Source organism: Danio rerio, chromosome 15 (assembly GCF_052040795.2).
Source record: "Danio rerio strain M-AB ecotype USA chromosome 15, GRCz13ab, whole genome shotgun sequence".
Lineage (NCBI taxonomy): Eukaryota > Metazoa > Chordata > Actinopteri > Cypriniformes > Danionidae > Danio > Danio rerio.
Window position 1 is genome coordinate 37119084 of NC_141035.1, and position 16877 is coordinate 37135960.

The following is a 16877-nucleotide window of genomic DNA, read 5'->3' on the forward strand; positions in this document are numbered from 1 at the left end:
AAAAATCAAGCGCCTTTAAATGTGAACGAGATATCACAGCCTTCACTTCACTAATATGATGATATATTAAAACAGCTACATATTTGTAAAGGACAAAGGTTCCTATAAAAATTCAAGAAAAAAAAATCTGCAATACTTTCCTAACTATGATCATACATTATTAAGTGAGAAAAGATACTATGAAATAGAGAGATCTAAACCCATTCTCTCATGTGAATTATTTATCGAACTCAAATAACAGATGGTATAATTTTCTTAAAATATCTTAATCATTATTCAAAAGGCACCATGGTATAAAAAAGCTCCTGTACACATGCTTGTTTTATAAATCCACACATAATAAATCCACATAAATCCACACAGATCTAAATCAACATCAGCAGAGTCCTATAAACAAAGGCATTTGTGTCTTCTGACTCCTGACCGATCATAATTCCTAAAATTAAAATGTTATCCGCGCGCCAGGTCTGAAATATAGGATCTCACGTACAGAGTATAATTATCATTTGATTATTAAAAGACTCTCCTGAAGGTCTTGTGTCATCTCGGTGATGGAAAAATGATGTCAAACTACCCAAGCAAATTCAATTACCCGACCAATTACTCGCCTGCGTTCGTACTGACTTATTGGGACATGAAATATTAATGGGAGCATAGATTTCAAATTTGCTCATCATTAGAAGGTGCACACATTGTGGGCGAATCACAGATGTTCCACATCACTCAGATCCTTTCAGCACAGAATAAAACACTCCAGCACAAAGGAGCACCTACATCTGTTGCTCCATGCTTAATAAAAGGCTGCTGGTCCTAAATGAGCAGGATTTTATCAAATAAATCTATGTTTGCAAATATATAAGTAAGCTTTTGTCAACTAAGTTACTCCAATAGAAGTCTATATGGTGGCCGAAAGAGCACAAATGTGCTGCAAGTTAAGAAAAACAACACAGGTTGATTGGGAATATGTGCCCAGGGCTACATGATTGAGAACACCGAAATGTTTACATATGGCTGAATTTAGTGTGCAAAATGACACAATCGAAAACTTCTGTTCCATTTTCATGTTATATCGCTGATCACTCATCTCCATATGGAATGTATGGTCAATTAAAAAAAAATAATAAATAAAAATAAAAACCTCCAGTTTGCTTAGTAGTTTGTCGCAGAGTGGAGTGGACAGGGTTTGAGCCCGGCAAAGAATGCTTCCAGAAACAGTTGATCGAAACAAAAAAACTGTGTAAATTTGTGGTACACATGTGGCATAAAGGCTTTTCACTCATAGTTTGCTTATGAAAACACTATCGGTTGGGTTTAGGGAAGGAGGATGGTGGATCAATGTAATTACTAGTTTTTTTTTTGTTTTTTTTTTTTGACATTGCTTTATTTTAGTTTAGTTTTCATTACTTTCAGTATTAGTTTATATTTTTTTACAAATTAGGATATTTGTTGTTGATTCAAAATGATCAGAATAAATATTGTATAATAAAAACTCAACCATATAGGCCACATTTTTTGACACTTCTTTAAATTTTCTTATGACTTTCTGTTACGAAAAACACTTAGCTATCGCCAGATCCTCTTATTTAAGCCCTCGGTTTACCCGTGCAGCAGTTGTTCAAGAGTAGTGGAGTTTAGTTCAGTCACAGCAGGCTGTCATGTACTGTTTGTGTTCAGTTCACCACCTGCTGAATCACGCATGCACAGTATTATCAGTTCACCACTTCTCATATCTGATTTAATGAACTGATCTAATAACTGAAAAACTATTGGTTTATCTCGAGTCAGAGGGGGAAATTAGGCATGATACAACGTGAGTAGTTTGTGGATAGGTGCTTAACATTACTGGAGATGTGAATTGTTTCAAATGATTCAGTTTGATTTGGTGAACTAGTTCAACCGTTCACATAGAAGATCAGCTTAGGTCGTATTTAATATTGTCAACATGTTGATGTCATGTCCAGCCATTGTTTTTTGTTGCTGGAGCAACAGCAAAGATGACTGAAGGAGAATCGGCTTGATCTGGCCAATGGCGTCAGGATTACAGACTCTGAGGTGCCGTACAGGTCAAACACCTGCAGCGCGAAGCAAATAGATTTACTTCTAAAAAGGCTTACAGTATGTTTACATATTAAATAGATTTACTTCTAAAAGGAATACATTCTGTATTAAATACAATTACAAAGACCAAAACGAAGGACATTTTTGCTATAATTTTAGTTAGCTTCAGTTAGTTTTGGATATACACAATAATGTTTCTGTTAGTTCTAGTTTTTTTTTTTTTTTTTAAACTCTCGTTTTTATTTTTATTTCAGTTAACAAAAATGATTTTTCAATTCTAGTTTTTGTTTTTTCGTTTGTTTTTGTTAACTATAATAACCTTGTTGTGGGTGAGTCTATATCAAGCTGTTATATTATGTATAAGTTGGCCGGATGTTGATATTGGCAGAACTTTGTACAAAATGGCCTCTGGTGGATTAACGACAAATTGCACGTATGAGAAAATGTGCCTGAATAGCGTTTTTGAGATTTGCGGCCTCCAGTGGATTTGTGAAAACAAAAACTGCAAGCATGCGCAGCCCTACGCACATATACTGTATTGCGGTTCTCAAACATATAGCCCCGGGCACATATCTCCAATAAGCCTGGATTAAAGAAGACATGTGCAAGTAGAAAAACAATAACATCTTCATTAGTTTGACAAAACACTTGGACATAAATTCACAAAACACATGCAAATACAGAGATGCACTGCAAATAGCATTTTATCATAGAAATGTGTCAAGGGTCCCAAAAAGTGACGAATACCTGCCTCCTGGTTAGAGACAGCAGTGTTGTTGGAGATCTGAGAGTTGTTTTTTTGTTTTTTAACATCCTGATCACACGGTTTCTTGTTGCTTGTATATTTTTTAGTCGTAATAATCAGACAAATGAAGCCACTTCTCAGATCACAGAGAACACCGCTGACTGTACAGAGGAAGCTGCCAGGTTCTTCACTTTTTGTGGAGTGCAAGGTTTTGTTTTTTTGTTTTTACCAGTAATGACACAGGCTTGTTGTACAATAAGATGATCTACAAGAGGCATCATTGTGGAAATTTTTTTCTAAGGTTTTATTTAAATTTGAACAAAACCTTTAAGTCAGAATTGGGAAGGGATATGAATAATTGCGGGCTTGACTGTATACCTGATTACATGTCATATTTGCGGGACCATGCGATCAGCTGTTGCAAAGCTAGTGCTTTGACATTTGGCTCAATCCTGGCTTAACAGTTTGACCTTTGGACTTTTTCACCTTTGGACTGTTTTCAGGATGATAACAGTAGGCGGCACATGCTTCTATTCATCATGAATGCAATGTAAAAGTTCAAATAAACAAGAAGGGGGTCATTTTCTGTTGAAGTTGCCAGTTAAACGTGTCAAAAGTCAGTGATTAAACACCTAAATACACCATTTGACCATAAATGATTATTAGAGCCTCACTTCAGTAATTTAGAGTAACATGAACCATCCTGGAGTTCACCTGAGCCACGCACCAGACTACAGTTTGCGAGTGGGACTGCAACTCTGTCCCTGCACACACTTTATTTTACATTCTTCCTCCAAACCACAAGTATGAAAATGCATCATTGACAAAGTTGCATGAGTCTACGTATGTTCTGCATCCTTTATATCCAAATTAATTAATGGAAAGAAAAAATTCTTCTCTAGTGCCATATCTAGTGCGCAATTTTTATTTTAATCACATACACCTGAATGCACACTTGTTTACCAGTTATGTGCATCCCTTCCCAGTTAATTAGGCTATATGTATAGTTTGTTGCCACATCAGCAAAGTATGGCTATTTCATGGCAAGACAGACTACATATACTGTATTGGCACATCTCACATTACCAAGGTTGAATCATAGTGTGCTTATATACAGATATATTGCACTGCTACTTGTGTGATATTGATCATGCTGCATATAATTATATATTAATTATAATAACAATATCTATTAAGTCTCTATAATCTTGAAGGTTATGACCTCAAAACAATATTTCATCATTTGTTTTTTTATTATTTTATCTAGGTGACTATGCTTTTTAGACCCATAACAATTCAGTGACTCAATCATCTAATTTAGGAGTATTTAAAATCAATTTGGGAGCCTCAAATACACATCTGAATGGAGAAAGAGCATTAACTGACTGTAAGCCCATCAGACAGACACCACATTCAAAACAGTATGAGTTAAGATGCAGCGTTGCTCAAGTGTTTGGTGCAAAAACACAGATAGAAAAAGAGAGAGCGGTACCTGCTGTTAAACCTTTCTGGATGCTTCTCTCTCATAATGTGGAAGCGATGAGCGATGGATGCATCCTGCAAAAGGAGAAGAAAAAAAAAAAAGCGAATCAGATCAGCTTTATATACCGGCATCTGACAATGCTTCGTTAGGAGCTTTTTGACGTATTATGCTCATGTGTGAGATTTGCGGTGCATCTGGGTCTGGAAATCTTGAATTTGTCAAAAACAGCTGCGCGAAGATGAAAAGACAACAGATTGAGGATCGCATTGAATAGTTTCGTGATGGTTTTATCACGGGCCATTAGCTAGAAACAAAAGCCTCGCGTCAGAGCCGTCGCAGACAGAGACGTGTTTATTTTAAAACCAGATGAATGTGTTTTAAAATCAGACAAAACTCTGGTGCAGCATACAGACCAAAAATTACAACCAAAGTGTGACTTTTTTGACAATTAGACTGTTACACCAAATGTTACAGGGGTGGTCCACTACGATATCATATTATAACTTTAGTTGATGTGTAATGTAGCTGTGTGACTATAAACAACATCTCTGAATATAGTAACATGCTCAAAGTTCAATGAAAAGGGTGAGGTAAGCATGATCAAACACTCAATGAGGGGGGAGAGCATGCTCAGAGCCCGGCGGCTAGTCAGCGGGCCAATCAGAAATAATAAATAACCTGTTTATTCTAGTGATTGGGCCATAGAGACATTCTGCTTAAAGCTGCAGGCACACTTTCTCCCCATAGACTACAATTTATACGCACGAGAATGCGTCAGACTGAAAACAAAAGTTTGTGGGTCAAGTTTTGCAGTTGAGGATCAATCGAGGATCAAAACATGACCTCTCTGGACAGAAAATTAAAATATGGCCCAATCGCTCACTTTTTAAAATGTCTAACCATCTTGTTTACCGCCCGTTTTCGCAGCACCGTACGACAGAATTTCACATCGTTAGAAGAAAAGGAGCAGTAGCCAGTAGAAGAGGGAGAACACACGCACACACAGAGCTACAGTGATGTCATGTTTTCATTTATAAAAAAAATATTATTTACCTCATATCACTGACCCTGTCTTCTTCTTCCCATCCTACAAACAAACTTTGCTACAGAGACATTGGCTTTTACAGAAGTATCTTAGCAAAGCCTACAGGGAAAGATGTTTGGGGACTACAAAAAAATACATTCTGGCTAGTGAGATCACAAACGCTTCAGGTTATGCGCATTTACCACACGCATACACCCCACGCACGGAAGGGGCCTGGTCAGATGTGCTTTAATGTTATAGCAGAGATAGCCAAATTCTGCTGTTTCCACAGAGCTACTTCTATTTCTGTATTTCGGCTTCCAAAAGACATGACACAAAGAGAGAAGTGCTAATAAAAAATAATTTGAATCATGTTCCAGAAAATTACAAAAAAATATATAGCTAGCATTTAACAAAGGAAAGCTTCCAGAATGTCTTCTAGTTCAGTGCTGGATTCGGTTTAAACTCGTCCAACCGATGAAGCTGTGGATTGTGAGCCACAACCTGTAAGTATCTTTATTTGTTAAAATGCATCTAATATATGGACAGTTTCTAGCGTTTACAGTATGTTTTAGTGAGGACGTACTTAAGGATGTAAACAACAGAAAACGCTGTTTGGCACTGCTAACAATTAAGCTGCAAATTCATATTTATCAGTCAAACCGCTGTAAACAGCCACAATTTTCAGCAGCGCTGCAGTGTCTCTCTATGCAGACGCTTTCCGTGCATTCTACATCTCAAATTACAAACTCGCAAAAGATATGTGAACATTTCATATTACTTACACATGCGTGTAAGACACTTTTTCGATTTTATTTTTGAGAGAAGGCTCGAGGTTCAGCTGTATGCTCTTCATTTTCGGATTCAGCAAAATTGTTTACACAGCGCAAAAGCGCGTGTTTGTAGGGCTGGGACATGGCGATGTGGAGCCAATTTGCGAATCACAACATAATATGTTAGCTGACTAATCAGAGCCTCTTGAGGGCGGGTCTTCCAGAAGAACTAGGAAATATGACATTCGTTTTCATGTTAGCAGAGTAGCTGTATATAATCAAAGTAAGATACATGAAAAAATAACGTGATTTTCTACAAATGAAGCACAAGCCTTAAAAATACACTGAGGACCACCCCTTTAGAAGTTACAATATACAGCTGAAGTCTCCTGAATTATTAGCCCCTTGTATATCAACAGAAAGTAGATTTTTTCTAACATATTTCTAAACAATAATTTCTAATTACTGATTTATTTATCTTTGCTATGTTTCACAAGATATTTTGCAAGAGACCAGTATTAAGCTTAAAGTGCAATTTAAAGGCTTTACTAGGTTAAGGTTAGGGTAATTAGGCAAGTCATTGTATAAAAGTGTTCAGTAGACAATTGAAAACTAATATAGCTTAAGGGGGTTAATAATATTGTTTTAAAAAAAATTAAAACTGCTTTTATTCTAACCAAAATAAAACACATACGACTTTCTCCTGAAGAAAAAAATATTATAGGAAATACTGTAAAAATGTCTTTACCAGTGGCGTTGCGATGGGAGCTCTGGGGGCTTAAGCTCCTAATGTATTGTTAAAAAGCCCCTGATCTTTTCGGAAAATGTTGCATAAAAAAATATAATAAAAGGTTGTATGACATTTATTTTGGTATCTAGGTACTTAAAATTACCACATACTGTACATCACGTGCATTCCACTTAACGTAGCTCGTTTGTCTGTATTTAAACAGTTTTTAAAGTAGTATTTAAGCAGTTACTGTTTCAACTGATAAGAGGGAGTGGGACTGTTGTCACTGCACTATCATCATTCATTCATTATTTGGAGGAGCTGAAGCTGATGAGGTAATATTACAACTGTTTTGCCAAACTCAATAGTTCTAACTACTGATGAGGCTTAATATTTGTTTTCATAGTATAAAATGAGTGTAGTTTTGGTAAAATAAAATAACTGTAATCAATAAAATGTGTACCATATCAATGTAAATACATGCTAATTATTCAGATTAAAATTAAATTATACAAGCTTTCTAGATAAGATATAGATATCTAAACATATTTATCTAGATTTGACATAGCCAGTCACATCTGTTTCTGTAATTGTTAAGTCACAGTGAGTTAATGCATCTAGCTTATTATTTTATAGCTATATTCTACTATTGCATGATATGTCATTTAGCATCAAACTTTATTCTCATGAAAATACCTAAGAAGGATGGACGAACACATACAATATAGAACATTTATTGTCGCAGTTGTGTAAACGGTCAGTTAAAGCCTTTGTATTGTTATTCAACTTCTTTGGGGCTAGGCCCCTTATCCCTTTTGACCCTAGCAATGCCATACGTCATTTGGGAAATGTTTGAAAAGCAAAATTCACAGGAGGGTGAAACATTTTGACTTTAACTGTACATAAAAGTGAATTTTAAGTAATAAGCTAAGTAGTAGTCACAATAATAACCATCATCCCCTTCATTATCTATCAAATATAAAGCTACAAAGCTAAACATTTTTAGAAATACTTGTCAAATATTTTTAGCATAGCTTTAGCTCCATGCATATGTATGTGGTTTAACAGAAAAGGTGTTTGTGATTCTTTGCTGGTGTTCAAGCCAGCGATGATGAGTATTGACAAGAGGACTGAACACATGCTTCGGCGAATTAAACACACACACACACACACACACACACACACACACACACACACACACACACACACACACACACACACACACACACACACACACACACACACACACACACACACACACACACACACACACACACACACACACACAAACGCACACACACACACACACACACACACACACACACACACACACACACACACACACAAACGCGCACACACACACACACACACACACACACACACACAAACGCACACACACACACTGAGGATGCTGCATCTCTGCTGGCACTCATCGTGTGTATTTTTCAACTCCGACATCAGGAGTTATGGGTTCAGATAAACTTGTGTGCATTCTGTATGCAAGCATTTTGTGTACTTTAAATGTTTTACTGCTATTGTGATGTATCCACTTGTTAAGATGTGTCGTGCTGTACAGTGTGTTACACTGTTTTGGGTCCAAGCCTCTACTTATTTGAATTGAAAAAAAAAAAAAAAACTTGAACCATTTATGACAAGACCATTATGCAAAAACACTTTTATAAGAGGTTTAAACATAATTGTGTTTCAGCTTCTGATGGCAAAAATATTTTTTCTCAATCACGCCTCATAAAAACAGTCTGCAGAAACATTTTAATTAATATTCTGCCTTTGGACAGGGGAAAGTAGCGGGGGTAAGAACTAGTCTTCCATTGTAGAGGGGGAAAGCCCCGCCCATTAGTGATGATCTCTCCCTCATTAGCATATGTTAGTCTTGATTTTGAATATGCCACTATGCTGACACATAACGCATTTGTAGCTCTGCCCTCTTTTGAAAAGAGCACAGTCTCATTTTAATTTAAAGCAACGGTCACCAAAATGGCACAATTTGGATCAAAGCCTAAAAGAGTTATAAAATATTATTTGTGTAGTATTTTGAGCTGAAACGTCACATACTTGTTTTACATCCTAAAAGGGGCAAGTCCCCTTTAAAACATATTTTACAGTTTAATTTTCTCTACATTCTCTACATTTGTTGCTTCCCAGACATCAACATTTGAATATTTATAAACGGTGAATCATTGTCTGAGCATCTGAGATTAGGCATGGATGTAAACTTTACCATCATAATTTTCAATAGTATTACAGAGTGCATGCAGTATAAGTTCCATTTGTTGTTTGCATATGACATCTGACAGCATTTTGAACCATAAACTGGCACTTAAGCATATAGAGATGGAGGTTGACAAACTGTATATTTGTGCTGACTGAGAAACGTTGAGCAAACGCAAAGCAATATACAAAAAGCAGTGTGGCTGTTAGTACATTAGTATAGTTTTAATTCAGCAGAATCCCACACGTCTGAACCATTAACACACGCACACACACTAATATATTGGCTGTTGCTTTTGAAAAATACTGTCAAAGTTATAAAATCAATAAGAATATCATTGAGAGATGGGTCTTTTTTTTTTAAATCTATTTAACAAATGAATTGATGTACCGAATGTTCAGAATATGTTTTTTTAAATTTGTTAATTAATATGATTTACCAAATATGGTTCATATGGTTAATATGGCTTTAGATTAGCTAATTTGTTAATTTAATATGGTTTAAGTTTGAAGGTCAGTTGAAGTATGATTTTAATGCTTAGAAATGTTACGGTTTGTGTTAATGTCATAACTGTTTACTGAATGATTTTTGTGTTGTATGTAACTGAAATAGGATGTCAAATAATTCAATAATAATGATACTACTACTATTGTTGCTGTTGCCATTTTAGGTCACAATTCACGCTATTAAATTATTAACTAGTGGCCATTACCTGCCTAAAATTAACTGATAATAACTGTTCATTAGTAGTTATAAAGTATAATCTTATTCTGCATCCCTAATCCTATACCCAAAACCTAAACCCAACATCCGCCTTACAAATTATTGATAAACAGCTAATTAGTAGTTTATTAAGCTAGTAGTGTTAATGTTTTGTTAATATTGTGAATTGTGACCTAAGCTAAAGTGCTATAACAATAATAATAATACCAATAATAATAATAATAATAATAATAAATAATTAATCATAATAATAATTTAATATTATTATTATTATTATGTAATGCAATGTAATGTAATGTGTATTTATATAGCACAACTATTGTGTATGGCCATACACCCAAGGCGCTTCACAATCATGAAGGGGGTCTCTCCACACCACCACCAGTGTGACACATCCACTTGGATAATGCGACGGCAGCCATAAGACAATGGCACCAGAGCGCTCACCACACACCAGCTATTGGGGGATACAGCCAATTTGATGGATGGGGATGATTGGGAGGCCATGATCTTAAGGGCCGATTGAGGGACTTTGGCCAGGACATCAGGCCAACCCTACTCTTTACGAGAAGTGCCATGTTATTTTAATGACCACAAAGAGTCAGAACCTCAGTTTAACGTCTCATTCGAAAGACAGCGCCCACTGACAGTGTATTGTCCCCTTCACTTTTTACTGGACTGGATTATAATTAATCCTTACATTTATATAGCGCTTTTCTAGACACTTAAAGAGCTTTATGCAATGGGGGAAATGTCCTCATCCACCACCAGTGTGCAGCATCCTCCTGAATGATGCAGACCAATTATGATATGGGGATGGTTAGAAGGCAAATTTGGCCAGGATGCTGGGGTTAAACCCCCACTCTTTTCAACATCCTGGGATTTTTAACAAACACAGAGAGTCGGGACCTCGGTTTAACATCTCATCCGAAAGGCGGCGCAGTATAGAATCACTGAGCAGTATAGAGACCCTTCACTATACTGGAGCGTTACGACCCACACAGACCACAGGTTGAGTGCCCCCTGCTGGCCTCACTAAAACCAATTCCGGCAGCAACCTAGCTTTACCATGTAGTCTTCCATCCAGGTATTGACCAGGCACAGCCCTGCTTAGCTTCAGTTGGCGACCATGTGAGAGTGGCAGACAGCTAGCTGCAGGCGAAATTATTGATCAAATACTTGAATAAGTTGATGTACTAATATAAACCAAAAGTAAATATATAGCATAAATAAATGACACTTTAATATACAAAAACAGTTATTCTAAATGTAAAAACCACTTCACAGGTGAGTGGGATTAACAAACCACCTGCAGAAAACACACTCGTTTATCTCACTCACACATTAACCGCCGCAAACACTTTTTTTTTTATTTATGAAGTGTGCTTCTCATTGGTGAGTGGGCTTGACAAACCACATGTAAAAACATCTTCTATCGCTTTCTCTCTCAAAAAGAAAAAGTTGAGCACTCTTATACTAGCACTAAATTCTTTGAACACAAACCAATTACTTTGTATAACTAGGATTTCTTGTGTGTATTGCCTCTTCCTGTTAAATCGCTGGATGCCAAAAGCATCTGCTAAATGGTTTAATGTAATGTAAATAATTCACAATACTACTGTTTTTAATTTGTGGGCAGAAGATACGTCCTTCAAAACATTAAACATATTTTTTCACTAGTAGATACATGAAATATCTGGCTCTAAATATAAAAAGAAAACTACAAAAGTACATCAGAGATACTAAAATAACTCAAAGAGCTCCACAAACAGGTCATTTCCACCTGACTAGGTATATTCAAGGGTAAAGAAGAACAAGTGAACTTGACCGTTAAAACAAAGATAAAAACACCATAACTTGCAGAAACTTTCTTCTTCCTCCTCCAAGAGGGCCTCCCTCTCATCTCCCTCAAGCCCAAACACACAGTCAGGTGCATTTGTGAATCCAGCCCCACCAATGAAACCACCTCCACACCGAAGACCCCCTGCTAGCTCGCGGCTCAAACGCTTTAACAAAATCAATTCCTTCACCGCTGACATCTCTTAAGCCCGCAGAGAAAAGCGAGACACAGGTCCCGCCAGAGCCTCCGTTTCTTCAAGAAGAAAGACAAAATGACAGGTGTATCTGAAAGATCATATCGCTCTTTTCTTACGATAAATGAAAACACGAGAGCAAAGGCTCGCTCTCCCTTCGGCCTTTGAGAAACGTCATCGCTTCCGCCGTCCGCATTTTTGCTTTTTTTTTTATTGACTCTCAAACTCAAGTTGCAGCAGTCAGTTATCTTTTATCCACCGCTGTCTGATAATTACCAGAGTGAAAACTCTGTTGAGCAAATTAATAAAGGGTCACGTGTAATGTTTAGTATTTAGTCCTGAAATGTATTTAAGCTGAAATGTATTTCTTTAACTATTTTCTAAAGCGTTTGTTTCAGCTTTGACTCCAGCTTGACTTTTACTGCTAAAATAAAGTCCAGAGAGATTAATGAATATAGTGTTTCTAGTTCAAGATTTTGATGACCCTGTGACGCAGTGGGTAGCACCTTCGCCTCACAGCAAGAAGGTCACTGGTTCAAGCCTCGGCTGAGTCAGTTGGCATTTCTGTGTGGCGTTTACATGTTTTGCCTGTGTTCACATGGGTTTCCTCTGGGTGCTCCAGTTTCCCCCACAGTCCAAAGACATGTGGTATCGGTGAATTGGGTATGTTAAAATTGACCATAGTGTATGAGTGTGTATGGATGTCCCCCAGTGATGGGTTGCAGCTGGAAGAGCACCCGCTGCTTAACAAAAATATGCTGGATAAGTTGGTGGTTCATTCTGCAGCGACCCCAGATTAATAAAGGGACTAGGCGCAAAAGAAAATGAATGAATGAATGAATGAATGACTGAATGGTTCAAAATGTCACATTTATATTAAACTACAGTGTATATATATATATATATATATATATATATATATATATATATATATATATATATATATATATATATATATATATATATGATCACATTTCACATTTGATGATTCAAAGCATGCTACATTAAATTATGTGTAAAATGTATTCATTTATTTATCAGTTTATTATTTTTCCTTAATGTTTTTTAGTGCACTGTAAAATATTTGTACACATTTCTTCTATTTCTCAACAACTGATGATAAATGCATTTATTAACTTAACCATTTCTTTCATTCTTTTTTTGTTTTAGCTACAACATTCAAAGTTTATGTACACTGTTAAAACAAAATTCGAGTTAACAATTGATGTTTAATGCCGTTTTTCTACCTCAAAAGTTATATGTTATTATTGTTATCCTTATTGTTTTTATTATTATTATTGCTAGTACTAATAGCACTGCTCCTACTTAAATATTAATATAAGTGAAGAGTTTAGATGTAAAAACCTCTAAATGACATTTGAAATTTTCCTCTAAAAGAGCATTTTTATCAGGCTCCTGTGTGTATATTCATTAATATCACTTTTGTGGTCATTTTCTTGTACTTTAAAGTTAAATATCTCAACATAAACAAAGGAGGTTGATAAACATGTTCATTTTCTAAAGAAATTTCAGATGGCACTTGGAGGTTTTTGCATCTGAACTCTTCAATTATTTAATAATAATGATGATAATGTTGATGATGATGATCATGATCATAAAGCTTATTACAAGTTCTACTACTAAAAATCTGTCTTCCTACACTATTAAAACAGAAAACAATACAAAATTTGAGATTTTTATTCATTTAGTCATTCTCCTTCAGCTTAGTCCCATCAATTATCAGGGGTCGTCACAGTGTAATGTAATGTAGTGTAATGTAATGTGTATTTGTATAGCGCATTCATCGTGTATGGCCATACACTCAAAGCGTTTCATAAATATGGTCTCTACCTTAAGCTGGATTTCTATTTTCACCTGGTGATGCATCGCACACCTCCACTCCCTGCGTGTGCCTCTCAAATAAATCCTTATAATCATTTAAATAATTTATAAAATTAATTTTAAAAATTTGTATAAAAATATTGAATGATATTAATGATATGACGTAGTTGCGTCTACGTAATTTCTACTTCTCTGTTTATCCGTCTTCACGGTCAGTTTCTTTATATACCACCCCCTGTCATTTTAAAGAATATTACAATGGCGAACGTGTCAAGTATTAAAGCCTCTTCCGTTTCATGAGGTGCGTGTGCAGTCAGCGGAGATGTGCGATGTGGCGCCAGGCAAAAGTATAAATCCAGCTTAAGCACCTAAGCTAGGCAGGGCTGCAGGGCTAAGCAGGGCTGCACTCGGTCAGTTGGATGAGAGACCATATGGGAAAGCTAGGTTGCTGCTGGAAGTGGTGTTAGTGAGGCCAGCAGGGGGCACTCAACCTGCGGTCTGTTGTGGGTCCTAACACCCCAGTATATTGATGGGGACTCTTTACTGCTCAGTGAGCACCGTCTTTCAGATTGAGACGTTAAACCAAGGTCCTGTCTCTCTGTGGTCATTAAAAATATCCTTCGAAGAAGAGTAGGGGTTTAACCCCTTTTTCCTGGCCAAATTTGCCCACTGGACTCAGTTAATTACGGCCTCTAACCATCCCCATATTATAATTGGCTTCATCACTCTGTCTCCTCTCCACCAATTAGCTGGTGTGGTCTGGCACAATATGGCTGCCATCACATCATCAAGGTGGATGCTGCACACTGATGGTGGAAGAGAAGATTCCCCCCAATGTGTAAAGTGCTTTAAGTGTCCAGAAAAAGCACTTTATAAAATGTAATGAATTATCATTATACTTGAAATTTGAAAAACTGTAAGTGGATTTCTCAAAACAACAAAACCAAGTCTCCCCTTAGTTCATCAGTCAAAAATAAATATCTGTGTCAATGTACATGTCAGTGCCATCAGATTGACAAGTCTTTAAGTCACTGTGTATGGATAAGGGGTCGCTCAGACAGAATGCGTCTTTCCTATCCAACATGCTTCTTATCTTTTGTTTTTCAATGTAAACACAAGCTAGATAGAGATGTTTGACCATAACAGTGATGAGGGTGATAATGATAATTAGTATTATTATTATTAGTAGTAATACATTGTAAAAAAAAATGCAGGGTTCCACACAGTTTCTTCATGTTGTCCCAACACAAATCGATAAAGTTAACTTAAAAGTTTTTACAAATTTAAATGGATTTAACATAAAGCAATTAAGTTGTCCTAAAAGAACTTAAGAATTATGTTTTTTCAACTCATTTGATCATAAATGATGATGCTTGTTAAGATTATTGTTAAGATTACTCAAAAAAACACAAGAGCAAAGGCTTTTGAGAGACGTCATCACTTCCGCCATCCACATTTCTCCTTTTTTCATTGACTCTCTAGCCCAAGTTGCAACAGTCAGTCAGTCAGTCAGCTGCCATCTTTCATCCGCCGTTGTCCGATAATTACCAGCGCGAAAACTCTGCTGAGCAAATTAATAAAGAGCCATGTGTAATGTTCCCTCATAGTTCACCATTTAGTCCAATTACGGCGGCTGATGTGCCAGTGTCAGTGGGAGAGTAATGGCTTTGACGTGAGCGCAGGGTCATTAGAAACAGACGACATGATCTTAGGCCATCCTGTGTGATTAGGGACTGTCTTTTGCTTCTGGCTCGACCCAAATGATAACACCCCCAGTCTGATGGAGAGGGATATTTCAACTTTGGTATTTAAATGGTAGATAATTAGCCAAAATAGCACATGACAGGGTGATCTGTCAATGAGACTGCCGTTAGTGTGAAGAGCAGGGATGATTTTATAACACTTTTATCAATACTTGATCATCAGACATTCATTTCTGCTTTTTTCCTTTTAGATTTTTTGATTTAAAATATTTTTATGCCACAAACAAATCCAAAGTTTGGATCTTTTGGAGTTTGTTTGCTAGAAAATGTTGCTATTTTGAATTTAATTTTTTAGTAACTGTTTTTTAATAATTCAAAGCATTTTACTTTTAATAATTTGTGAAATTCAGAAAGTTTGTAAAAATGGTCATCTGGAAATATAATATATTTTGCTGTATTTCATCAATTTTTGAATTAGTATTCATTAATACTGACCCTATCAGTGGACTGTCAAAAACACACCATTAAGTTAAATATTATTGTGTTTTTACATAATGTCAAGCTGTCACATCATTAAACAGTAATATTTGGTTGATTTTTTGTTGGACGTTGGACAGTTGGGTTCTGATGTCAACCCGATTTTTAATTCCAAACAAAATGCGACGTCTCCATGACATTGGTGTAAAATGTCAATCTGATAACATGTTAACGTCCTGTGCCTGCTGGGTTGGTTATGAGCATTATTAACACTATAACTAGCATATATAAAAACTTACTTTATTAAAACTGTATAACTAACATTAGCAAAAGTTTTATTTTTTATTGTTCGAGATTATTAAAGTATGTTTTACAAGAAAATATTACTGTAGATTTTTTACTTGAAAGTTTCAGGTTTCATTTTTAGTGTGTTACTTAAATTATTCCTCAAATGTAACTTTTTCAGTGCTCTGTAAATAAATGTAATTTGGCAGTATTTGTATTTTTACAACAAAATATTAGTTCATTTATTTTATTTCCTTTATTTAGCCAGGAGATCACACTGAGACAGTACTGTCTCTTCTTCCAGTGAGACCTAGTCAAGATGGCAGCACACAAAATCACAGAAAACTATACCACAAAATTACAAAACCACCATTTATAAAACAGGTCAGATCATAAAAAGCTATTACAGGTATACTTTAAGACGTTGTACAGAAGATGTTTAAAAGTACTCAGAGTCGGAAGTGTGTCAAGATTAAGTTGATTTTGCAGGTCCTTCCAAGCCCTATAGGAGCATATAAGGTAAAAGCATGTTTGCCAAGTTCTGACAATACCCTTGGGACTGTTAAGCGAATACAGGAACAAAACCTAGTGTGTTGATTATTTATGTGAAATGTTAGCGAATTAGAAAGATTGGATGGTAGTTTACCTAAGAGAGGCTTAAAAGTAAATAAGTACAAATGTATTTTTCTCCTTTAATATAGAGATACCCAATCTAAGGAATCTTTTAACAATTAAAGGCATGTTACCTTAAATTATATGTGAAAGCTTCTG

General features: G+C 36.0%; 1 protein-coding gene across 2 annotated transcripts in view; it reads right to left on the bottom strand.

Annotated features, from left to right (window-relative positions):
• The window catches only part of dgkb (diacylglycerol kinase, beta), a 111552-nt gene that overhangs the window by 53612 nt on the left and 41063 nt on the right, over nt 1–16877 (bottom strand). For both annotated transcript variants that reach the window (XR_015509700.1, XM_087284470.1), the window contains one exon: nt 4296–4360. Coding sequence is in view for 1 of the 2 variants with exons in the window: in XM_087284470.1 (XP_087140596.1) it covers nt 4296–4360 (65 nt within the window). In the remaining variant the exon portion in view is untranslated. The remainder of the gene's footprint in view (nt 1–4295; nt 4361–16877) is intronic.